The sequence below is a fragment of the Phoxinus phoxinus genome (assembly GCF_949152265.1).
Source record: "Phoxinus phoxinus genome assembly, chromosome: 5".
NCBI lineage: Eukaryota > Metazoa > Chordata > Actinopteri > Cypriniformes > Leuciscidae > Phoxinus > Phoxinus phoxinus.
The window spans coordinates 7,771,841-7,796,040 of record NC_136880.1 but is presented as its reverse complement, the minus strand read 5'-3'; the positions used below and the strand labels follow the sequence as shown (position 1 = coordinate 7,796,040).

The 24,200-nt window shown below is 38.3% G+C and overlaps 2 protein-coding genes across 2 annotated transcripts in view; one reads left to right on the top strand and one right to left on the bottom strand.

Moving 5' to 3' along the window:
- The window catches only part of LOC306998452 (uncharacterized protein), a 460,366-nt gene that overhangs the window by 391,882 nt on the left and 44,284 nt on the right, over positions 1-24,200 (bottom strand). The window lies entirely within an intron of this gene.
- The window catches only part of cacna1eb (calcium channel, voltage-dependent, R type, alpha 1E subunit b), a 138,182-nt gene that overhangs the window by 82,038 nt on the left and 31,944 nt on the right, over positions 1-24,200 (top strand). Inside the window, exons 21-36 of the mRNA XM_079614372.1 lie at positions 1,304-1,463; positions 1,557-1,686; positions 3,574-3,633; positions 4,011-4,117; positions 7,356-7,452; positions 9,203-9,363; positions 10,926-11,063; positions 16,049-16,250; positions 16,530-16,694; positions 16,918-17,028; positions 17,133-17,213; positions 17,432-17,551; positions 17,736-17,801; positions 21,075-21,166; positions 22,092-22,266; positions 23,509-23,636. Coding sequence (XP_079470498.1) covers positions 1,304-1,463; positions 1,557-1,686; positions 3,574-3,633; positions 4,011-4,117; positions 7,356-7,452; positions 9,203-9,363; positions 10,926-11,063; positions 16,049-16,250; positions 16,530-16,694; positions 16,918-17,028; positions 17,133-17,213; positions 17,432-17,551; positions 17,736-17,801; positions 21,075-21,166; positions 22,092-22,266; positions 23,509-23,636 — 1,993 coding nt within the window. The remainder of the gene's footprint in view (positions 1-1,303; positions 1,464-1,556; positions 1,687-3,573; positions 3,634-4,010; positions 4,118-7,355; positions 7,453-9,202; positions 9,364-10,925; positions 11,064-16,048; positions 16,251-16,529; positions 16,695-16,917; positions 17,029-17,132; positions 17,214-17,431; positions 17,552-17,735; positions 17,802-21,074; positions 21,167-22,091; positions 22,267-23,508; positions 23,637-24,200) is intronic.

The following is a 24,200-nucleotide window of genomic DNA, read 5'->3' as shown; positions in this document are numbered from 1 at the left end:
GTTGTACCAAGAAAAATGATAGGCACAACAGTTCAGAAATAATATTTTATACAGTTCAATGCAAGTTAAAGAAAGCCAAAACATATGTATTTTGAGACCAGCAACACAGCTTGCCAGCTATTTGCAGTTATATATTTGCCCTGATATATTTACCCTGGCAATTACACTCAGTTCAGAGCCAAAGCCACTCAGAAATCATATTGCAGCATATGAAATCACTACATTTGATGAAGAACTTTTGCGAACATTAACAAAGTATGAATACAATCCAGACACGCTACATCTGCCATGCAGGCATTGTCATGTGACACACGTCAGTAGTGTTGCTTCCCCGCCATTCACGACTCTTTTTTTTTTTTTTTATACTGCAAATTCGGACATACTGTGCACTGCATTTCACATCCCTATGTAATAGGGAAGTAAACATATTTGGACGTAGGGGTTAAATCCTCCACTGTCTGACGATTAGTAGTTTGCACAGGCTTTAAAGGTATAGCGGAGGATTTTCTTTTTCCGGGTGGGTAGTCTATACTATTGGTCCACCTAAGTGTCAATCATTCTGGTGATATGTTTACGTAAGGCCGTTCACACGCTGGCGTGCGCTAAAAGCACAGGTTGCTGCAGCCAGTCGCAAATATTCTTCTAGACAGGTAAAGTTTGTCATGCTTTTTGGAGAAATCCATTTAAAATCACTGCTAGTAGGCGTTCCCTCTCGGGAGCAAATAGAGTGTTGCGCATGTGCATTTAAAAAAAAAATTGGAGAGGGCGAGTCTTTTCTAAAATTAGGAAAGATCCTCCGCTATACCTTTAAGTTGATGCCCAAACTTGCCCTGTATCTGAGATGTTTTGTCATGATCTGACCTGGCGACCGGTACTGTTAAATTTTAAGATGGAAACCAACCTGAACCCCGAAATTGCACACTCAAATAACCGGTAAACATTTAACCCTGTCAAAATTACAAAAACATTTTTGACAGAAAACCCCCACTGTGAATACCATGTGTTTTTAGATTTTACAATTTCTAAAAAAAACACTATGATATATGGTGCATTACTTAAAAATTGGTTCAAGAATAGTTTCAAGTAATAATTTTTTGAAATGTGGACGCCTAACCATTGCCTGAGTGAATAAAAACTTTATAAAAAATATGAGGAGCTAGTCATATCTACTTTCACTAAACTTTCTGCAGGGAAGGTTGATATTATTTGGAAACAAGTTATGTTTATATTTATGATTTAATACTGTTGTAAATTGTGAAAGTCCTGAAATATTTTTTTGTTATCTTGATTTAACCCGTCACAGTCAGTTTCAAGGATGTGGAAGCCAGACACTCAGATAAAGCTGACGATGATGACGATGATGAGGATGATGATGATGAGGATGATGAGAATGGAGGTGAACAGTCGACTGTCCCCAAACCTGACATACCAGACAGCATGTTCATATTCAAAAGCACAAATCCGTAAGTGTTCACACAATCTCACACCTTTAGTTGTTTGTGCAATATACCATGCATGACAAATATAACATCTAATTTTTCTTTCTGTAACTGCAGCATAAGGAGGATCTGCCACTATGTGGTGACCCTGCGGTACTTTGAGATGACCATTCTCCTGGTGATTGTGGCCAGCAGTATTGCGCTAGCTGCTGAGGACCCTGTGAGCGCCAGTTCAGAGAGGAATAAAGTAAACTATTGTATTTCAACATATATATAATATATAATGTAATGAGTATTTTGATTTTAATGTGCTCCTATTATGCTATTTTTAATGTTCCTAATTTTGTTTTGTAGTCTCCTACAATAGGCTTACATGCATATACAGTAGGGTAAAAAAAAAAATCTCATAATATACAGTATGTTGTACATCATTTCTCACAAGAGTCTGAAAACAGTTTGTTTAAAGATTCATTCTCTCTAAACCCATCTTTTCTGCAAGCCTACTCTGCTCTGATTGGTCAGATGACCCAGTCTGTTGTGATTGGCCTACTCTGCTCTGATTGGTCAGATGACCCAGTCTGTTGTGATTGGTCTACTCTGCTCTGATTGGTCAGATGACCCAGTCTGTTGTGATTGGTCTACTCTGCTCTGATTGGTCAGATGACCCAGTCTGTTGTGATTGGTCTACTCTGCTCTGATTGGTCAGATGACCCAGTCTGTTGTGATTGGTCTACTCTGCTCTGATTGGTCAGATGACCCAGTCTGTTGTGATTGGTCTACTCTGCTCTGATTGGTCAGATGGCCCTGTCTGTTGTGATTGGTCTACTCTGCTCTGATTGGTCAGATGGCTCAGTCTGTTGTGATTGGTCTACTCTGCTCTGATTGGTCAGATGGCTCAGTCTGTTGTGATTGGTCTACTCTGCTCTGATTGGTCAGTATGTTGTGATTGGTCTACTCTGCTCTGATTGGTCAGATGACCCAGTCTGTTGTGATTGGTCTACTCTGCTCTGATTGGTCAGATGACCCAGTCTGTTGTGATTGGTCTACTCTGCTCTGATTGGTCAGATGGCCCTGTCTGTTGTGATTGGTCTACTCTGCTCTGATTGGTCAGATGGCTCAGTCTGTTGTGATTGGTCTACTCTGCTCTGATTGGTCAGATGGCTCAGTCTGTTGTGATTGGTCTACTCTGCTCTGATTGGTCAGATGACCCAGTCTGTTGTGATTGGTCTACTCTGCTCTGATTGGTCAGATGGCCCTGTCTGTTGTGATTGGTCTACTCTGCTCTGATTGGTCAGATGGCTCAGTCTGTTGTGATTGATCTGCTCTGCTCTGATTGGTCAGATGGCTCAGTCTGTTGTGATTGGTCTACTCTGCTCTGATTGGTCAGATGGCTCAGTCTGTTGTGATTGATCTGCTCTGCTCTGATTGGTCAGATGGCTCAGTCTGTTGTGATTGGTCTACTCTGCTCTGATTGGTCAGATGGCCCAGTCTGTTGTGATTGGTCTACTCTGCTGTGATTGGTCAGATGGCTCAGTCTGTTGTGATTGGTCTACTCTGCTCTGATTGGTCAGATGGCCCAGTCTGTTGTGATTGGTCTACTCTGCTCTGATTGGTCAGATGGCCCAGTCTGTTGTGATTGGTCTACTCTGCTCTGATTGGTCAGATGGCCCAGTCTGTTGTGATTGGTCTACTCTGCTCTGATTGGTCAGATGGCCCAGTCTGTTGTTATTGGTCTACTCTGCTCTGATTGGTCAGATGGCCCAGTCTGTTGTGAATGGTTGTAAAGGAAACATCTTTTACCATATCTGAATTTCTCCGGAGGATCAATTTCAGCGCTTGATACACCGTGATATGAACATTAATGATGGAAGTGATACTGGAATTGCTGATTACATGTTTCGGCAGTTCAAATGCGATTCTTTCTTTTAGGAGACAATAACTTCATTTGTTGTGCACTAATCTTTAAAACTATTTCAGACCTCTACATTCACAAACAGTTATATTACGCACGGCATGAAAGGTAATATTCGAAAAAGCATAAAAGGGGCACATTAAATCAGCATGCCGATTCTTGTCCTGTCTTTTGACACAAAAATGCAAATAAAAGTGACAGGGTTGTTTACTGTGTTTGCAGGTTCTCCGTTACTTTGATTATGTTTTCACTGGCGTTTTCACATTTGAGATGATTATAAAGGTATCTGCTTTCTTACTTCAAACATGATTTTTAAAAACTGTTATATTAAAGGTGGTGTAAGGAATTTTGGTAACTTCATGACATGCCCTCTTCCAAAACCCTGCCTTCCAAAGACATTTCACCTAACCCGACTTCAGTAAACTCCAAATCATTGACTGGCAGTTAGCCTTTATGATTAGCTAAAAAGGTGTGGACTTCTCCCCTAATACTTTTTCAGTTCTAGGGACAACACAGAGACGGATGTTATGTAATTTCAATGATTATTTATTTGTATATATAGATATTATAGATAAACATATATAGAATTTGACTTAGAATATAGAGTATATCATTTTCGGTATATTATATTTAATATTGTAATATGCCATTTTATACAGATGATTGACCAGGGCCTCATTCTTCATGATGGATCATATTTCCGGGACTTGTGGAACATTCTAGACTTTATTGTGGTGGTTGGAGCTCTAATTGCCTTTGCATTGACGTAAGTATTTCAAGTGATATCCATCTTCCTTGTGTGACAAGTTGTTGAAGTTGTTTGCATAAAGTCAGATTTCTGATGATAATATTAACCTGTAATCATTGTGCTTTAGAGACATCTGGGGATAACTCCAGATTCCAGACCGGATAACATTGAATAACTTTAAACAAAAATGTACCTATACATACAATTCACTGCAGTTTCCAGCTTAAAATGTTCACCCAAAGATGAAAAAAAAAAGTCTTCACTCACCCTCATGTCGTGCCAAACCCGTAAGACTTTTGATTGTCTTCAAAACACAAATTAAGATTTTTTTTTTTAGAGATATATTTTTGTCCCTCCATTGACAGTTCACGCAACTACCACTTTGTCGCTACAAAAAGTTCATAAAGTGATTGTAAAACTATATGAATTGGGGCTGCACGATACAGCAAATCATCACAAATGTTATGCATATCGCAACGGCTTGCGATAACTGCATGATTTTAATACTCCAAAAAATTACAAAGTCCAAGTTTTAGGTTAACGCCGACAGGTTAGACTGGCTGAACACATGACTGTTACATAAGTGTGAAATGCTTAATGTTGTTAAATGCAATAAGCGAAGTACTCAAGCACACAGAAATCCCTAATCCCTAATTCAGTTATCTTCCGCAGATTATATGGCCAAATGCACACAAGTTATTAATTAATAATGGAACTGTATTCTAAAGTCTTACCGATAGAGGCAAGTAGCTGACCTTCTATAAATGGATATTAATTGTGAGTGAATGTGGTTGATTAGTCGTTTTATTTTCAGGTCTCAGTGGATAACCAGACCATTATTTTCCTGGTTAGAAGTCTATCATAGGGACAGAGGTAGTTTTTTATGTTAGGAAACTTAGAAGTTGCAAAAAAGCAGGATTTAAGTTTAGTTCCGTTAATATTCTGCCTAGATTAGGCCACTCTAGTCATTAATGACTATCAGCATCAAAGTCTTTATTTTTACTCGAATGTGACCATTCTTACAGTGCAGTCACATTAGCAAAAGCTTTATTTTCTACGGGTAATAGTGTAGCGATGTATTAAAACAAACAGCTTTATATTGGTCTACTACATGACCAGTGAATCCACTGCAAAATCTTTCGCCCTCACCTGAACTTTTTTGCGTATATTTTGAAATGACTGAATTTCCCCCATGAAAATTCGAAACAAAGTTAAATGTGCCCACACATTTAGGCTCATGTCGACAACAGTACTAGACCGAGAATAGTAAGTAAAGACTGGCCTGTGGGTTTATGTGTTGTTTGATAGATTGGGAAGGTTGGAGTCCAGAGGATCAAACTTACTATCTTTTGTAGTTTATGCAGGCTAAAGAGGTATATCCATCATTTAATACCAAATCCTCTATGCTAATTGTAGGGTATATTATGTAAAAAAGAGTACAGTATATGTATGATAAGCCAAAAAATCTCTTCATTCTTTTTGTGTGCAACTTCATCAGAGGACCTCGGACATTAGAAGAAACTGGTGGCAACTGCACTAGTGGAGGTGGTGTGTTAAGAGATTTGGCTATATGAGATATCAACATCCAAATGTAGTCTATAAATTGCATATGCTTTCTTAATGGCAGGCCAAATCCTGTTCTATTTTTAAAGCATCTTGCGGGCTGATTCAGAGAAGGCTATGGGCCCGTGGGCTGTACTTTGGATACCCTTCATTTAAGTTATATAAGTCCACAGTGGTTGGTTACTGCTCTTGTATGCTTGATGTTTGCTAATATATTCTATAATGGTACACATACAAATTTCACACATATATAGTTACTTTATGATTTATGATAGCCATTTTGAAGAATATATGTGAAATATGATCTTAAATATATAGTATCTTCAGTTGAATGGTGGTGTCCTAATTTTAAGAGTCTATATGGGAAACAATTTAGAGAATTCCTAAATTCATGCAGTCCACATCAGAGATAATTCCACTGGTAATATATTATTAATATGATCTGAAAACTGCCAAGCATTTATTAGCAGATAATAAGACTTCTCACAATTTAAAAAAAAAATGTTAAGGGTCACTTTACCTTAAAAAAAATGCATATTTGTTTGTGTTGTTATTTAAGGAAATATTTCTGTAAAAGGATATTCCAGACTTTCATAAATATGCTCTGGTAGAGCTCAGGCACTTTAGCTTGATTGTTTAATGGCTTTACACACACTTGAGATGTTCATGTGTTCTTTCTCTTTTAATGCTTCTCTGTTATTGTTTTGGATTGTGTCTCTGTGGCTGCCAGGAATTTAATGGGGTAACAGCAAATGCTTCTCATTTGTCTCATTGTCTGTCCATTTAAATATACATTCGGATGCCACCGATCATTTATTTGTGTGTGTGTGGGTGTTTGTTTGTGTGTGTGTGTTAATATAGTGATGTCTGATCCATGTTTGCAATTACTAACGAAAAAAATGTCATTCATTCTCTCAGTATATCAGCCATACATATAGATATTCTTAGGTTATGCATTATGTATTACGGCTGTCGATTTAACTTGTTAATTTAGTGTGATTCATTATTTAATGCAATTAATCATGAACTCTTGCCCATTAGTAAATTTCATAATAAGAATTGTTTCTACCATCAAAGGAGTCCAAGCTTTTGAAGAGCCACCTTCATGTTTTTGAATGAATTAGTCTCAAGACACATTTTTCAAACACTGATTTTAAGATGGCACCATCTTATCAGTGTACTTAGGTTTTTGTTTGATATGTTGACGATATGTCAGTCGGCTTATACTGACACCTAGCGGCATGGATGCAGAATAATGCAAATCTTTCAGTTAATCAATTCAACTTTCAGTATTTAATTCACAGCAAACGATGAGTAAAAGCATCCATTAACATAGGGTTAGCAAGATATAGTGAGTAGTATTCAGCTGGTCATGTGATCTCAACATGTTGGCCCTCATGTGTACCGCTCCATGCAAAATAAAAACACTTTTTTTGCGTTACTGATATTAATTTGTATAATTTTTTAATACTTAAAAAAAGGAGCCGTTACTTATATATAAGTGTATATATATATATAAGTTTTATTTTTGATTTTGGGACTAATATATGTGATAAAGCATTTATGTAAAATGTATTGCAATTAATTTATTGACAGCCGTAATACTTGTTTTGTGGGCATTTTTTCTTTCTTTTTTTAAAAATGTTTTAAATAATAAATATTAAAATATTGTAATATGTTTTGTTAATCACAGAAACAACAAAGGCAGAGACATAAAGACCATTAAGTCCTTGAGGGTTCTCCGAGTTCTCCGCCCTCTCAAGACCATCAAAAGACTTCCAAAGCTCAAGGTATCTGCTCTTTCACATTTGATGAATGTTTAGATCAGCACGCTTTCCATCCCTCTCAATTCTGCCCTTTTTCAGTTTGCCTACCACACTAAAATATCTTTTGAACTGGTGTTTTCCAGATGGGGTGACATTTAGACAGGTTAGACCCCCCTTTTGGAATTCCTGTCCCCCTTTGTAGATGTCCAAGCTGCAGATATATCTCTCTCATAAATATCTAGTTTAGTCATGAAACTCTAGAGGGCACAGACAGTCTTTTACATGCATTCTGCGAGCAATCACATCATTATAGCATGGTACAAGCTGATTGGCCTCTGCTGATCCTACAGCCAATGAGATTGCTTGCTCAATATTTAAATAGTCTGGTCCATTGTTTGCTGTAAGTAAGTCCTGCTGCGGTCCATCAGAGTCCCTCCATCTCCCCCAGCTCCACCTGCCTAGATCTGCTACGGGATTTAAGCATGTATATTTATGCAGCAGCAGCATATCTTACATGCTCACAGCAGCGTGTCTGTGTGTCTAATGGCAGTAGCAAGTCCATACTATAATCAACAGCAGCAGAGTAGCAGATCGACTCCGCCAAGACCAAATACATTAACAATCCCATATTCAATAACATGCTTGAGAGTTGTCATGATTTAAATTACAATCAGTACATGTACTGTACTACCCTGATCATTAATTATCTAATATAATAAAATTATATGCTGTAGTTCTTTTAAGTTTGTTTATTCTACATTCAAATTTTTCTGGGGAAATAAACTAACGTTTAGTATATAGTCTATATGCGTTATGTATTTCAAACACTTATACACTCTAGTCAAGAAATATTCCAAGAATATTCCTTTGAAACAGTCTCACAAAAACACTCCATTTAATGAATTAATTAATTAGAACGCTCTGCTGTCCAAATATGAGTAATCCCTTTGTGAATAATTAAAAGTAGACTAAATATAACATGCAGCACTTGACATTTTTCATTTTAAATCAATATGCAGTAATATACAGAGCCAGAATTATCAGAATTATCATCAGACCATTTAACTAAACCATAATTGAATTAGTGATGGGAGATCTTTGGGGATAGGGATGACAGAGACATATGAAGTTACTGGTCATGTGCACTTAATTCCCAACATTATCTCATGAGAAAACATATAGCTATTTTACGTAGTGGCAATTTTGTATGATAGTATTCGTCTGTGAATGTAAAATATTTTAGAAATAATGTAAGGTCCACCCTTAAACCAGTGTTGTGCAGTGGTGATTTGAAATGAGGTGTAACATTGTCACTAATCTATCTTCAGGAGTCTTTGTATCTGATGAACATTGATACGACACTAGATCACTAGCTCAGACAGACAGTTTTCCCATATCTGATGCAAATCTTCAGATTAATCTGTAGATTAACCACATGAAATCGGAATACTTTTTCTTTTTTTAAACGGTACTGCCTGAAAAAAAAAGATTACTTGCAAATAAAAGTGCAGGCAATGCTGTGTGCAGTGTTCATCATGATACACTTTATACTAATTGAATAATTATTCCAGGATTTATGTAGACATTTGTGTAAAAAAAAAAAAAAAAATGTGGTGTTGATTGTTTAGTTATACTGTATGTATCATTTGTTATACTGTACATGGCAAAAAGTGGCATATGAAACTCGCCTCATTTGCATTCCTGTTTGAAGACTGTTTAGGAAGGGATATGTAATATAATTATTTCTTCTGTTTGAATGTTTTGTGTCATGCAGGCTGTGTTCGATTGTGTGGTCACATCCTTGAAGAACGTCCTCAACATTCTCATCGTGTACAAGCTCTTCATGTTCATCTTTGCTGTCATTGCAGTGCAGCTCTTTAAGGGGAAGTTCTTTTACTGTACTGATGGCTCAATGGGCACCCAGAAAGAATGCCAGTAAGTGCAGACATATGCCATATATTTGAAGAGAGAGGGTGGACAATGTTCACAACAAGCTAATGTATGACTGTTTTAGTGCAATATATCCTTATTAACATTGTAGTTAGACTGTAGAAAAAAAAGTGATACAGTGATAACTATTTACCAACTATTTACCTTCTATTCCCTAAATAGTTGTATGAGTGTGATTAAAGTATAAAACACTTACACTTAATTTAGAGGCTAATATACAGTTGTGATCGAAATTATTCAACCCCCACTGGAAATCAGGTTTATTGGCAAAATGTACAGACTTTCAGCTGTTTGCAATGAACAAATCAAACAAAAGTAATTGAAAGAGCTCAACACAACAAATGTTTCAAGTGGTGTCCCCAAATTCAACTAAAAATGCTACTTTTAATGACTTCGGCAGTCTCAAAATTATTCAACCCCTTCATGGCAAGCATTTTTAGCATTAGTGGTACTAATTACTCAAGTACTACTTGACCTGCTGCAAACAAGATCTACACATAACCAGACAGCAGTTTCTGGCAGCTTTTCTGAGGAATCTGAGCTAGTTCCTCGTGAGCAATGGCCTCCAGTTCAGTAATATACTTGGGTTTGCGTACTACAACCACACTCTTCAAGTCTCACCAGAGATTTTCTGTGGGGTTTATGCCAGGTGACTGTGATGCCACTGTAGACTCTTCCAGGACTTCTTCTGCAACCAAGCCTTGGTGGAATTTGAGGTATGCTTGGGATCATTGTCCTGTTGGAAGGTCCAGTGACACCAAAGCTTCAGCTTCTTCACTGACGGAATTACATTTTCTCCTAGAATTTCCTGATACTTCAATTAATCCACCTTGCCTTCCACACGCTGCAGGTTTTTAAGTTGGATTTTGACATGATATAAAGTGCTGATATTTAAGTGGATGAGTTGTTTGCTTACTTTTTAATTAGCCTTCCCATTCCCGAACGTGGAACACGCATGAAAACAAGAGGCGGGATTTATCGTGTGAATCATAGCCAGCCATAACCAATCATATCCAATCACAGCGCGATGGAGGCATTGCCTCCTCTCATGTGACTTTCCCCCATTCATTCTCAACTACCCCCCACTAAACCCACCGCACGCTTAAGTGGATCTGTTAAAAGTCAATGGTCTCAGGGGAGGCAAAAGAGATGCGGCGTCCCGCTGTAACTTCACCTGCTGGTGACAGTGTTCCTTTGGAAAAACTAGTGATTTATACCCTTTTTAATGTCACATTTTGTAATATTTACGTTGTTTATATAGTAATAATATGTTACCATTAATATAGTTTTAAAACCATTTCCAAACCAATAATTTGCGAACCTTCTAGACATTTTTGCAGCTTAAATTTTTTTGCAGAGTAATAGTTTAAATAAATTGTCTTTCTGGATTGTGAAGTTTTTATTTACAAAATTTCTAGAGAGTAAATCAAACTATTGTATTTCAAAAGTACAGAAAGTACAGGAAAATTCTGTTAAAGCTGTACAATGGTCAGTAACTTTTCAGTTTGCTTGTTTGCCCCTGTTTTTAATTGTTTTGTGTTGTGTAGGGGCTACTACATTGACTATGCGAGGGACAGGAAGGAGGTGAAGAAGAGGGAGTGGAAGAGACACGAGTTTCACTATGATAATGTCCTCTGGGCTCTTCTTACACTCTTTACTGTGTCCACGGGAGAAGGCTGGCCACAGTAAGTCCATTTATTTATATATTGCACAAGACTTTGTATATTGTTGATTGTTTTTGATTTACATAAAAACTTCACCCTCCGCATCATTTAATTATAATTTAAAATCAGTAGTTCTGTTTGGCTTGCTATTAGGCTGAAACTGCTTGATGGTTTCGAGACACTCCATAAGCATGTTAATATATCAGGTCACACTCAATGGCTTGGTGAAGTAGGGTTGTAGGACGCTCCGGATGTTTCTTACTGTACGTTACGGAGCATCAAGACTGGCAACATGTGATGCATTTTTGGTCAGCTCCCAAGATTGTTCTGCACATGGAGGAGATCTGAGACGGATGGGGACTGTTCTGGAAGGAAGAGTCCTGTCTAAGTGCTGGGCTATTTTGTTGCCTTCTCGAGTACTAGTAACACATCTGCCAAGGAAATTTGTGTCAGTGTAGATTTAGCTCTCTATGTTTTGGTGTCAGACAGGTTGCCCTAAAAATGATCTGTTACGGTAGAGCCGGAGAATGGGGATGTACGTAGGTGAATAAGTGTGAGATTTGCATGAGATGCAAGATAAGTTTTTTGTTTTTTCAAGTAGTTTAGTTCTATAGATATATACATATATAGACAGTGCCTGTCTTTATGCATGCCTGCCTGCTTAAAGACATGATGGTGAACGAAATTACCATATTCTAATTACTGAAACATTAATTTATTTAAAATTAATTTGAACTGTTAACAAGGTTTTACTGCTCATTAAACTATCCAAAATCAGAGGACTGAAAGCCATAACAACGAAGCACTGGGCTTTGATTCCGTTGGGCTCAATCTGCCAGAGAACCTTGTGTGTAAGAGCAAATAGAATCCAAAAATGCCAGAAACGTCAGCAAATGTCAAACATGAAAGAGCTGGGCTTCTTTTCAAACATAATAGATGTCACATTATGAAAGCTTTGGCAGTGTTGAATGAACAAAATCCCTTAACAGTTACCAGAACTTGTCCAGACATTTTCTGAAATCTTCACAAAAACATTTATTTTAAGAAAGTTCTTTGTTTTTTTCTTTAGTGCGCTATTAGGAAATATCAATTGTAGATTTCCAAACATTGCAATTGCAAATTGCAAAATTTTTGTATGAACAAAAGTTGTCATACAACAGATGGTATGGCCTACACGGAGATATGATCTCATCATCATCAAACCAGTCCAGGGTTACATGAAGAGACAGAAAATCAAAGAAGAACTGTGGAAATTTCTCCAAGATGCTTGAAAATAACCATCTTGCAAACTACAACCTGATCTCACAGGAAAGAATAACGGTTATGAGGTTGTGATTTTGCATGAATTCGAATGAATGTAAAGTACGATTATCAAAAAATAGTAAGCATGAAGGTCCACCCCTAACCCCACCTTCAAACCTACCATCACTGGGATGCAAGCAGATCATACAAAAACATACGGATGAGATTGTTAGAAATCATATCAATTATCCACCAATTCGTCAAAACATAAAATGGTTATGAATTGCCATGAGATTGTGTTGGCAAACTACTTTGAATAGAAGCAATCTCGAGGGGAACTAAGCCACCCAAGCATCTGATCGACTCAAAGCACAGTTTGCTTGTAATTTTTTAAGATTTTGGATGTGAGTAATAGAGAATGTAGGAACTAGTAATGGAGAACTAGTAGAACTACTTCCCTGAGTAGGGAACGGAGACGTTACGTCAGTGACGACGAATGGGGTTTCGCTTAGAAAGTCTATCATCTTCTAGAATTTAAAAACGAGCCAATGGCAAAGAAATGCCATGGGTCTGTGGAATTTTCATAGCGTAACTCCGCCTTATCTCGTGGGTATATAAGGAAGTGCGCTGGCAACATGCAGATATATTTCTTTGCTGAGGAGCCGAGACTGAACTCAGGTGTTTCCAGCAGTACAGCAGAAGTGGCAGGGAGACGTAACGTCTCCGTTCCCTACTCAGAGAAAGAGGGTTACATACGTAGCCGAGACGCTCCCTTTCGTAGCCACTACGAGTTACGTCAGTGACGACAAATGGGGTTCCCAGTCTAATCACGCCACCTCGACAGTCTTCCAGTGCCCTGCGCAAGTCTGAGCCCCCTGTCGTGAGACTAGCACGGACGAAGGACTCCTACTCCACGCAGGGTGGAATGTTTCTACCCCAGGGGTGGCAAGGTGGCTTGCCAAGGGAAAGACACATGTTTCTTGAGCATTGAGCATTTTGAACAGAAGCCTCTGCAGTGATCGGTTCAAGGGAGGTTCAGGATTGGCCGTAACTAACCGGTTTTCTTGGGTACAATGAAGTAGGGGCTGAAGAAGCCGGACCTCATTTCGGCTAGAGGGATCTCGATCGCACCCATCGCCAGTAGGGTAGCGACCTCCACTCACATGACAGGGGCATTGCCACCAGCCGTAGAGTAGCGGACTCCGCGGAAACGGGAAGGAGACCATGCGAACTGAATCGCATAGCCGAGCCTGATGGTTCTCGTGACGCAGGTTGGGAAGCTCTAGCCAGGTTCCCAAGGACTGTACCAGCGGGGTCATGCGAACCACAGACGTACCCTCGGTGATACAGCGAGGCGGAATGACTGGCCCGGACGTGGGGGGCGTAGCGTCCCGGTGTAGGGGCACGGTCATTAGCCACTTCCTGACAGGGGAGACCAGGGAAGGACCAGCGTTCTGCGGGGTTTGCTCTGACAGGGGTCTGGCGACAGAGGGGGATGAGAGTGGCGAGGCTGGCCTGGCGTTAGGCAGGCTGCGGGGCTGGTACGGGCTGGGGCGCCTTCCTGCGACTTCGTCCACGGCGCGGCCTGGGTGAAGGCTGCTGCTAGTGCCGGGCGGGAGGGAGAGTCGCAGGAGGGCGCACTCAGCAGCGAGTGGACTGAGGTGGCTGAGTGGCAGCGGGGAATAGATCGGGGTGTGCGTTTGCCCAGACACATCAGACAGCGTCCGTGCCCATCTGCTGATTTAATCTGTGTATCGCACCGAGAAATACACAGGCGAACTCAAACAGCAGTGTTGAAGCGCCCAAGGAGAAACACACGACTGGCAGACCACTGTGCAGATCGACAGGCAATGAGAAGCTCGCTGGAAATCGCGTCACACCAACACCTGAAGAGTAGCTCGTCTCGGAGAGTGAAGAGAGCTGATCTCAGAATGGCTTGTGGAGTGAAGAATGCTCTTGGTTCCGATTCCGAAGCAAAAACATATCTGTAGTTGCAGCAAAGGCAAGCAAGATCCTATCTTAATTTTTAAGATGTATCTGTTCTTTAAAAGGCTTAATTCCATCATTTGATTTATGAAGTAGATTCAGAGAGCTCAGAAACATTGGCCTCCGAAAGAAACATTTCTTCAAGGTCGTGCAGTTATGAGAGCCATGATGCTGCTAATTGTCCAATAATAAACTGTGTGTGCAGTCTGGATAAATGCTCACATATCTCCTAAAACCTTTGCATGTTCTGCCAGCCCCTTCTGTGAGTGGATTTCATAACAGATCTTATTTTAATACAACGATTTTCTCCAATTATGGTAATTATTGACGTGCAAATTGGTTTCTGTGATTAGCCAGCCAAATTGTTTAGTCGTGTTCGGATATTATGGGTGGCTTGAAGATTTTGTGTCAGATAGCAGTTCACAGTTAACTTCTGTAGTATAGTCTGCATGTTTTACCTGTTGTAAAACATCAGTTTAGAACCAGAATAGGGCATGACACCTCTGTTTGATATGATTCGGATGTTACCGGGTTACAGCCGAAACTAATGTACATTTAGGATCCATGTGGAGAGATGTTTATTTAATAGCCGATGTAAAGAATCAGTGTTTGAAAAGGCAGGGAAAACAATGTGGACTGTCATTGATGAATTCAATTTGGGTTGAGTAGCATGTCTATGAAGAAGCAGGAAGAGATTTAATGCTGCAGATTTTACTCTTTTACAGACTGTGATTACACATTTCAACAGTTATTCACTTTTTAATATTTTTAAAGAAAATTTATGTACATTAATAAAACTATATTTTGTGTTATATTACCATGGCATTACATTTCAGAAAAATAGTTAAAGGGTTAGTTCACCCAAAATTTTTAATTGTCCCATAATTTACTCACCCTCAAGCTATATTATGACATTCTTATTTCAACCAAACACAATCAGAGTTCATCCATCCATCATAAAAGTAATCCAGATGGCTCCAGGGGGTTAATAAAGGCCTTCTGAAGTAAAGCGATGCGTTTTTTGTACGAAAAATATCCATATTTTTAACTTTATAAACTATAATCACTGGCTTCCAGTAACGGCCGTATGCCAGTTGAGTTCCGGTGGAAGAGTGACCTCTGACCTGACGCATAACATAAGATGTAGGAGTAGCATAAGCTTATGTGAGAGTAGATGCATCTCGTGGTTCAAATAGGGCTGGGTAACAAACTCAAGCTCCTCCGACATTGCTCTTTAAAAATTCTCGTTTTAGACGTCGAATTCATATCCGGTGTTTTGTCCTTGTTCATCAATATGTTGCGTGTCGGGTCATTCTTAGGTTTATTTAATGAGAATGGAGCCACGATTTGGGAAAACAGGCAACATATTCAGTAAATAAATTAAGTCAAGTCACCTTTATTTATATGGTGCTTTATACTATACAGCTTTACAGTGATCAACATGGAAATAATGATCAGCGATGCAAACAGAATAAAATTCTGTCAAATTCAGCTATAAAAAGACAATAGTGCAATTTCATTAACTGAAGTCAGTTCAGGGTAGATTATAGGGTAGGGTAGGTTCAAGAACTGTGTCATTTTTCTCAATTATGGAACTGAATTGAGTTCAATTCAGCTGATATCATCATCCAGCTCAGTTCTCATCCGATAGTGTCAGTTCAGTCAAATATGTCAGTTCAAAAATATTGCTGCAATTATGAATGGTAAAAGATGACTTTCATTATTGGCTGAATTCATTTGATGCATTCATTTTTTGTTCATATCCCTGCTTTCTACAGAGTTCTTCAACACTCTGTGGATGTCACTGAAGAAGACCACGGCCCAAGCAGAGGAAACCGAATGGAGATGTCCATTTTCTATGTCGTATATTTTGTGGTTTTCCCTTTCTTTTTTGTCAACATCTTTGTTGCTCTCATCATAATCACATTCCAGGAGCAGGGTGACAAAATGATGGAGGAGTGCAACTTAGAGAAAAATGAGGTGAATATACATTCATATACAATGAATGCATGCAATATGCAGTGAGTAAAAAGCCAAATATATTACCTCAATATTCAGTAGATTGGATTACACATCATGCTTTTATATTGTATATATATATTCCATGTTGCTAGGTTTTATAAACTGCCATTTAGCATCATTAAATGATAGTAACACACTAATAATGAATAAACACTAAATAAAGCTATTCTGCTGAGTTTTCAATCTGCAGTACTAACCAGCATGTTCCTTCACTGCTTTCTTATCTCACTCTTTCAGCGGGCATGCATTGACTTTACTATCAGTGCAAAACCCCTAACAAGATACATGCCTCAAAACAGGCAGACCCTCCAGTACCGATTGTGGCACTTTGTGGTGTCACCATCATTCGAGTACACGGTTCTAGTCATGATTGCACTCAACACAGTAGTGCTCATGATGAAGGTATAACTTTCAAAATGCAATAACTTGGAAATAATTATGTTAATTGAAAAAAAAAACTTGAAGCTATACAGTATAATTGTAATATTTGATTTGAATTTATTTTATATTAAATGAAAAAACTTGAGTGTCCATTAAATGATCTTGAACTTGCTAAAATATCTTAAATATAATATTTTTGAGGTGTATACAGCATTTCTGATTTGATAACCTTAACACTTTTCAGTACCACTCTGCGCCAGCTGCCTATGACATTGTCCTGAAGCACCTCAACACAGCGTTCACTGTGCTGTTCTCTCTGGAATGCATCTTAAAGATCATGGCCTTTGGATTCATAGTGAGTTTAATGACATCACATTGATGTTTATGAGTGTCCTTCAACGGAGAATACATCTATAATGTATTTTAATTGATTTACTTGTTTATTGTTTTCACTCACAGAACTATTTCCGTGATACATGGAACATCTTTGATTTCATCACAGTGCTTGGCAGTATAACTGAAATTGTGGTAGATCTACAGGTAGGAATATTTCACATTTATGGGTCTGAATATGAATCAAAGAGTGTGTAACACTGCCGTCGCTAGGGTTTCTGGGCCCCTTCTAGGGTTTGTTAGCTCTGGCCCGCCTCTTTTTAACTTGTTTTCTAAAAATATCTTAAAAATCATTAAAACAAGACAAAGTATCAAGTAACCTTTGTCACAAGTACACAATTGCTTTCCTCTCTCTTTTGATTTAGTCTGTGAACACCATCAATATGAGTTTTCTAAAGCTTTTCCGGGCAGCTAGACTCATTAAACTGTTGAGACAAGGCTACACAATACGGATTCTGCTGTGGACATTTGTTCAGTCCTTCAAGGTAAAATTACTTTTGCACTAAATGCATCACTGTCCTTCATGGTCATGAAAAACCTGAAGAAGAAAAAAACAAGTAATTTTACAAATGTTATTTCCAGGTCTGGAAATAGAGCTAGTTTTCAGTTCTGTCTGTACAGAATCTGCATCTTTATGTGATTAACATTTTTAATCTCTTCTTGTTTCAGGCTCTTCCATATGTTTGCCTCCTCATTGCCATGCTTTTCTTCATTTACGCAATTATTGGCATGCAGGTACGTTTTTCATACCAATATTGTCAAAAATGATGTCAACTTTACAAATGTCATGTCTTGCCTGTGTTTTTGTGTTTCAAGACTCTTATTTTTAAGTTTATTTCATTTCGTAGTTCCTGTTTTCTTTTGTTTCTAATCAGTCTGTATTACTCTTCGTTTTCCTCCTTCTGGGAACAGCTGTTACATGCATAACTCAGTAATTTGTCTGTTCTCATCTATTGACAACAAGTAATCAGTTCATCATCATTAGTGGTGGAGATGGAATTCCACTTGTGCTTGAGGCGCCCAAAGAGGTGCTAAAATAGTGAGCTGCGGCAAGGTCATTGCTGCTATTGCAGTTCCTCTTGTAAATAGATCGTAGCATTTGAATGATCCAACAATTGTTAGTATACAGAGGTCAGACAGGTCTCGCCAGATAGGGCCATACATCAGACTTGATATGATCACTGGGTGGTGTTTATTCAGGGCGGTGGTTCCAGTCATTAACTTAATTGCAGCGACATTGTCTGGGTATTTTCCCATCTTCAACTTATAACAACCCATTACTATGGATACTTCAAGCATGGTAATCTTATGGCCATCATCTACCATTATGTCAGGTTTTATGAAGCTCGTCTTCTTGGGTATTGTTGGTTCTGCCCATGTCTGGGCTGGGCTGCACTTTTTCTCAGCATTTTCTCCGTCTGTTTTGCTACCCGATTATGCCTGGCACATCTTGCATCGTGGGTTACTTCACATACCTGGAGAATGTGATTTAATATCTCCTTTGTGCGACAAGGCCTTTGACATCTTGTATCTTCAAACGTCTTATTCCTCCCTCTGGCGCTCCTTGCTTTTGTGTTCAAGACACCCCCGCGAAGTTGAATGCTCAGTAATTGTCAGGTTTTTTGAGCCAGTGATAACTTTCTCCATCCACATCTTAATTCAACAAGTATTTTCCGTCCACAGAAACTTGCAGCTGTTTTGTCCACTATGTCTTTGCTTCCTCTGCAGTAAATAAAATTGGTTTCTTTATCAATTCTGCAGGGCAAATTAATCTTGTACAAAATTGTCTTGAAAGATGGTTGTTCAGTCAGGGCTCTTTCGATGGAATTATTACTCGAGAGGAGTTTGCCAAATCAAGTTTTCTGTAGCAACTGAATTGAGGACCCCGAATTGGGAATTCCCAAGCCACCAGTTTTTTATTGGTGCCCAGTAGCATGTCCTAAGGTAGACGGATTTACTTCATGGCTTTTATGATTCTTCTGTCCATCTGAGCCAGAGTGTTTCTATGGGCGTATCCCAACACTATCTTGTGTGTCAGTTTCGGAACCAGAAATGTTTTGAGAATGTCCATCCACTGGTGGGGTTTCAACGGGGCTGTCATGACTTCATTTAGTACATCTTACATAAATGTATTTTTATATTTATGTAATGTGAATCTGTCTGTTTTTGTTTTGTTTTGGCTGTATAGTTATTTTATATGCTGCTGGACAATAAAGAAATACAATACAATACAATACAAACTGCTCCAGTTCAATGGTTTGCTTCGGAGTGATCTTTCCTTTCCAATTACACTCTATTCCCAGACATTTTTGTTTGTCCAGTACCCTCATAGCTAGTATTATTCCTTCTCTGGTGGTATAGGAGTGGGGCAACACTACCAGTTACTTCCAGTCAGCGATCTTTGGCTAGATTAAATTGCTATCAGCCTGAAGTCACCTGGACTCATCGGGCACTCCACCTTCGGAAGAAAAGTCATAGGTCTCTTAGACCTTCGCCCATTACTCTTCCATCCCATCAATTCATCGGTCTAATCCTCAATATGCCTTCCTCCACCGAACTTGCAACGTTGTATATGCTGCATCTTTCCTCCGCAGCTTGTAAAGTTCCAAACTTTCCATCGCCTTTTCCAACATTTTCCACTCTTCCCTCAGTTGTAGACTCAACCACTGGAGAGCCATTCATTTGATCTAGCAGTCTACATGGCGACTTCAAAATTGTTGCCTCAGAGGTGATTGGAGGGGTCCACCCGAGCAGTTTCCTAATCGACTCAATTGTTCTTCCTGTTACTACCTCGCTCAGTACTTTGTCAGATCTTTTTTCAGCATTCCTGTTACCCATATCTTTCCAGTCTGCTCTAGCAGAGGTTCATCTTCTTCCTTTGACCAGATTTTAACTCTTGCGCTCTGAAATTCATTAATCCTTACTCTTTCCAGAGATGGAGATTCCTTCAAGGGCTGAACTGGAGAATGGATTGATTGCTGTTGCCTTTTCGACAGTGATAATTGGTTTGAGGGATGTTCATTCAGAAGTAGGTCCATTGGCACCACTTGGGGAGAGCATGTCTGACTCATCATACGTTGAATGTGCTGAGGAGGTGTCCTTTCTAACAGTTGCAGTCTCGTCTTGATGGAGTCGATTGAGCGGTGAGAGAATTGACTGAAGAATCTTCAAATGCTCCTTTTTTTAGCATGTTCTTCCTCTATTCAGCATTTGCAAGTTCAATTAGATGTTCGGCTTCCTGTGTTGTCCACGCCTTCCTCTTCTTTTGAAGGAGTCTTATCCTTTCCTCGTTCACTTCCTCTGGGTGTTGGTAATGCCTATGCATGCCCATGCTTCAAGGAAGGAAAGGTTCTTCCAGTCATTGCAGGTTGTCATTGTTGAGGAGGTGGTACTTCAGTCCAGAGTAGTCTTTTCAGTCCTTGCCATGGCTTCACTGCTGCTGCATTCCTGGATACCAGGGGGGCCAGGGTTTTCATTTTCATTAATTGTATCTGTAATCAGCAGTCTCCCTTTATGCTGGCACACATTTCAATTATTATTTAGATTATTTAATTATTTTTGACAATGTACGACAGAGATTTTGAAGAATCAAAAGGGTCTGACTTTTTGAGTAGTGATATGAAATTTAAAAAGCATCTGTGTACATCTGTCACGCAAGGTTGAAGGAAAGAAGAACAAGACAATGTTGATCAAGTTTCAAAAGTCTTTAATAATCCACTTCGAAGGCAATCCAAACAGGCAGGCAAACAAAACACAACCACAAATATAGACGGTGACCGGACAAAGAGTGACTGTAAGGGTACAACTATTAAAGCAAACACAAACGAGATGATAAATCAAACACAGCTGAAACACAGAACTCATAATGACGGTAACCAAGGAGACAAATGAGTGGCGGGAAACTAAGACAAAGAAGAACATGTGACTGAGAAAAAATAACTAAAAGTCCATGAGAATAAAACTAACTGTACAGAACTGTGACCCTATAATATCTTCTTCATTCTTTAGGTGTTTGGGAATATTAAATTGACTGATGAAAGCCACATTAATCAACACAACAATTTCAAGACATTCTTTGGTGCCTTGATGCTGCTCTTTAGGTAAGATCACAAAACACTCAGAGAAAACTCTGAGAAAATTGGTAAAACTTTAGTTTAGGGTCCAGTTCTCACTATTAACTAGTTGCTTATTAGCATGCATATAACTAGGAAATTGGTTGTTTATTAGTACTTATAAAGCACATAGTAATGCCTTATTCTGCAACACCATATTCTACATCCCTTAACCCTACCCAATACCTAAAATTAAGAACTATCTTACTAACCATTAATAAGCAGTAATTAGGAGTTTATTGAGGCTAAAGTCATAGTTAATAGTTAGTTAATATTGAGAATTGGACCCTAATCTAAAGTGTGACCAATAAAACACTTTTTTTATTGGTGAAAATGTTTTATGATGTAGAAATTTCAATTGTAGATTTATTTGGACTGAAGATGGCAAACGAAGCCATTGGGGGCACAATAGTATATTGTATTCTTTCTTTAGTTAAATTTAGCATTAAAAATACTATGGTGCCCAAATATATGATAAAAGCTGTAAGGTTAACTTTCATTTTAGTTCACCCCAAAATTAAAATTCTGTCATAATTTTTACAATACTTTTCACTGAAACTTACTAAAAGGTATCATTAAAGGATTGTGGAAGAGAATAAACAAAATTTAGTTCCGCACACAAAGAACAAGACCACTTTTATTAATCTTTTTTTGTACTTTTACGGTATATTTTGTCCTTTTTAGGACAACCGTGGTCACGATGAACTGTTTTTGAACAGAATAAAAAATGCATGAAGACTCAAAAATTCTCTTTGTATGTTCCGCTGAAAAAAAACTTTGGAACATCAGGAGGGTGAGTAAATAAAGGCAGAATTGTCATTTTTGGGTGAACTACTCCTTTAATTAAGAGGTCTTTCAGTCTAATGTTTGGCTGACTCATTCCTGGGTAGATATATTACTTTGCTTCTTGCAGAAGTGCCACTGGAGAGTCTTGGCAAGAGATCATGCTCTCATGTATTGAAGGGAAGGAGTGTGAACCGGACCCTTCAATAGTACCACCTTTCACTTCTCCAGATCACGAAGGGGGCTGTGGCACGGACTTTGCCTATTTTTATTTTGTCTCCTTCATCTTTTTCAGCTCATTTTTGGTAAGAATTCGTCAACATGTTGTCCAGCAGTGGTCAGTTGCATAAACTGCTAAGACTAGTCTTAAAAGTTTGTCATCTACATTTTTTTTTCTTCAAGACTGGTAATACAGTCAGTTATTGGGTAAGATTGGTATCCTTTCAATTGGAAAAGTAATTACACATTGGTTAACTGCTAGTTGGTCAAACTAAGTTGTTAAGACACCGTGGCTATTTATGCAAAGTAAAGGCTAAAATGTAAAGGGGAAAGTGGGGTAGACTTTGCCATTTTTACTCTCAAGTTCAAAGTATTTAAAATAAGGGTAAAATTAATACACCTAATGATACTTTGGGATGTCTACTATCATCTGAAATTAGAAGACATCAATTAGTCATAAAAGCCAACAATATTTGTAGTAAACAATGGCAAGTTTCAAGTATAAGGTAGATCCGTGCACAAGCTAAACAGGACAAGTTTTGGTAACACTTTATTTTATAGTGTCCTTGTTACATATGTTACATGTACTAACCATAATAATAACAGTAAATTATGCATAATTATTACATGCAACTAACCCTCAACCAAACCCTAATCCTACCCTAACCCTATAGTAAGTACATGTTGTTAATTAATATTACTCATTACTTAAATATATAATTACACTGTAACAATGACACCTTAAAAAAAAGTGTCATGTACAACATTCAAAATGCTTCATCATTTTCTCATGTGCATCTTTCAGTCACATGAGTTATTTCTAAATATATGTTTACACAACAAATGTTTTCCTACTGAAACATCTTAACATACTCACCCTTATACTTATTTACTTTTATGCCATACATTTAAATTACAGGCACAAAAATAATAATGGACCCTTTTCACAGACTGTGATGATGTATTTCCACAGTTACATTTTTAGTTTTTTTAAATGTAATGTACATCTATAGTAATGTACATCTATAACTCTGTACATTGTGTTATATTACCTTGGCATTACATTTCAGAAAACTAGTTAATGCTGCTGCATGAGTGTTTCTAATTTCGCGGCTGATTGAGTGATGGCAAATTTGACATCTTACTCTCATCACTTTATTTGATTTTATATTTTGCTATTGGATCAAATGGCAACGCAAAAATCATATTTGCTGTATACCGATTCTGAGAATCCCGGAAATGTGAAAAGGGTCCATAGATATTTTAATAATAAATTACTGACATTTTTTCACTTGGCCTACATCCAAATTTTGCAACTTTTTCCCTAGATGCTGAATCTGTTTGTGGCTGTGATTATGGACAACTTTGAGTATTTGACACGAGACTCGTCCATTCTTGGACCTCACCACCTGGACGAGTTTGTGCGCATCTGGGGGGAATATGACCGAGCAGCATGGTAAGCACAAACAGATCGCATGTAACTGTAACTACTGGAATATGAGTTATAATAAAAATTGTAATGATTGTCACTGTTCTTACTGCCATACGCATAGAGGCACATCACTAGGAACCGCTGCTCATGAACATCCACAATCATGTTCCCATTTAATTTCACTTTGGTTTATTCATTTAGATGTGACTCAATTCAGTAGTTCAACTCAAGTTTGTATGTTATCACATTTAACAGTAGGTAGGAATATGCAAAGATCCTAGGTCTTCACCCTCCAAGTGCAAGTCCTGGGTAAAGAAAACTTACATAAAAAAGGATAAAACTTGCATGAAATGGACATATAGGATGAAACCTCAACCAGAACCCATGGGTCTGTCGTTATATTTTGGTAGATGTTCAGCTTCAATGGTTGTTTGTAGTGATGGCTTAATGTTTTGAGCTTGAATCAAATTAAGTTGAATAGTATGCAAAGAACATTTGGCTACATTGCTCACTCCTTTGGACACGGGCAGATGTTTTCAGTTTTGTGGTGCTGAAATTTGTTGAAATTCTCAGATGGGGACTTGGATT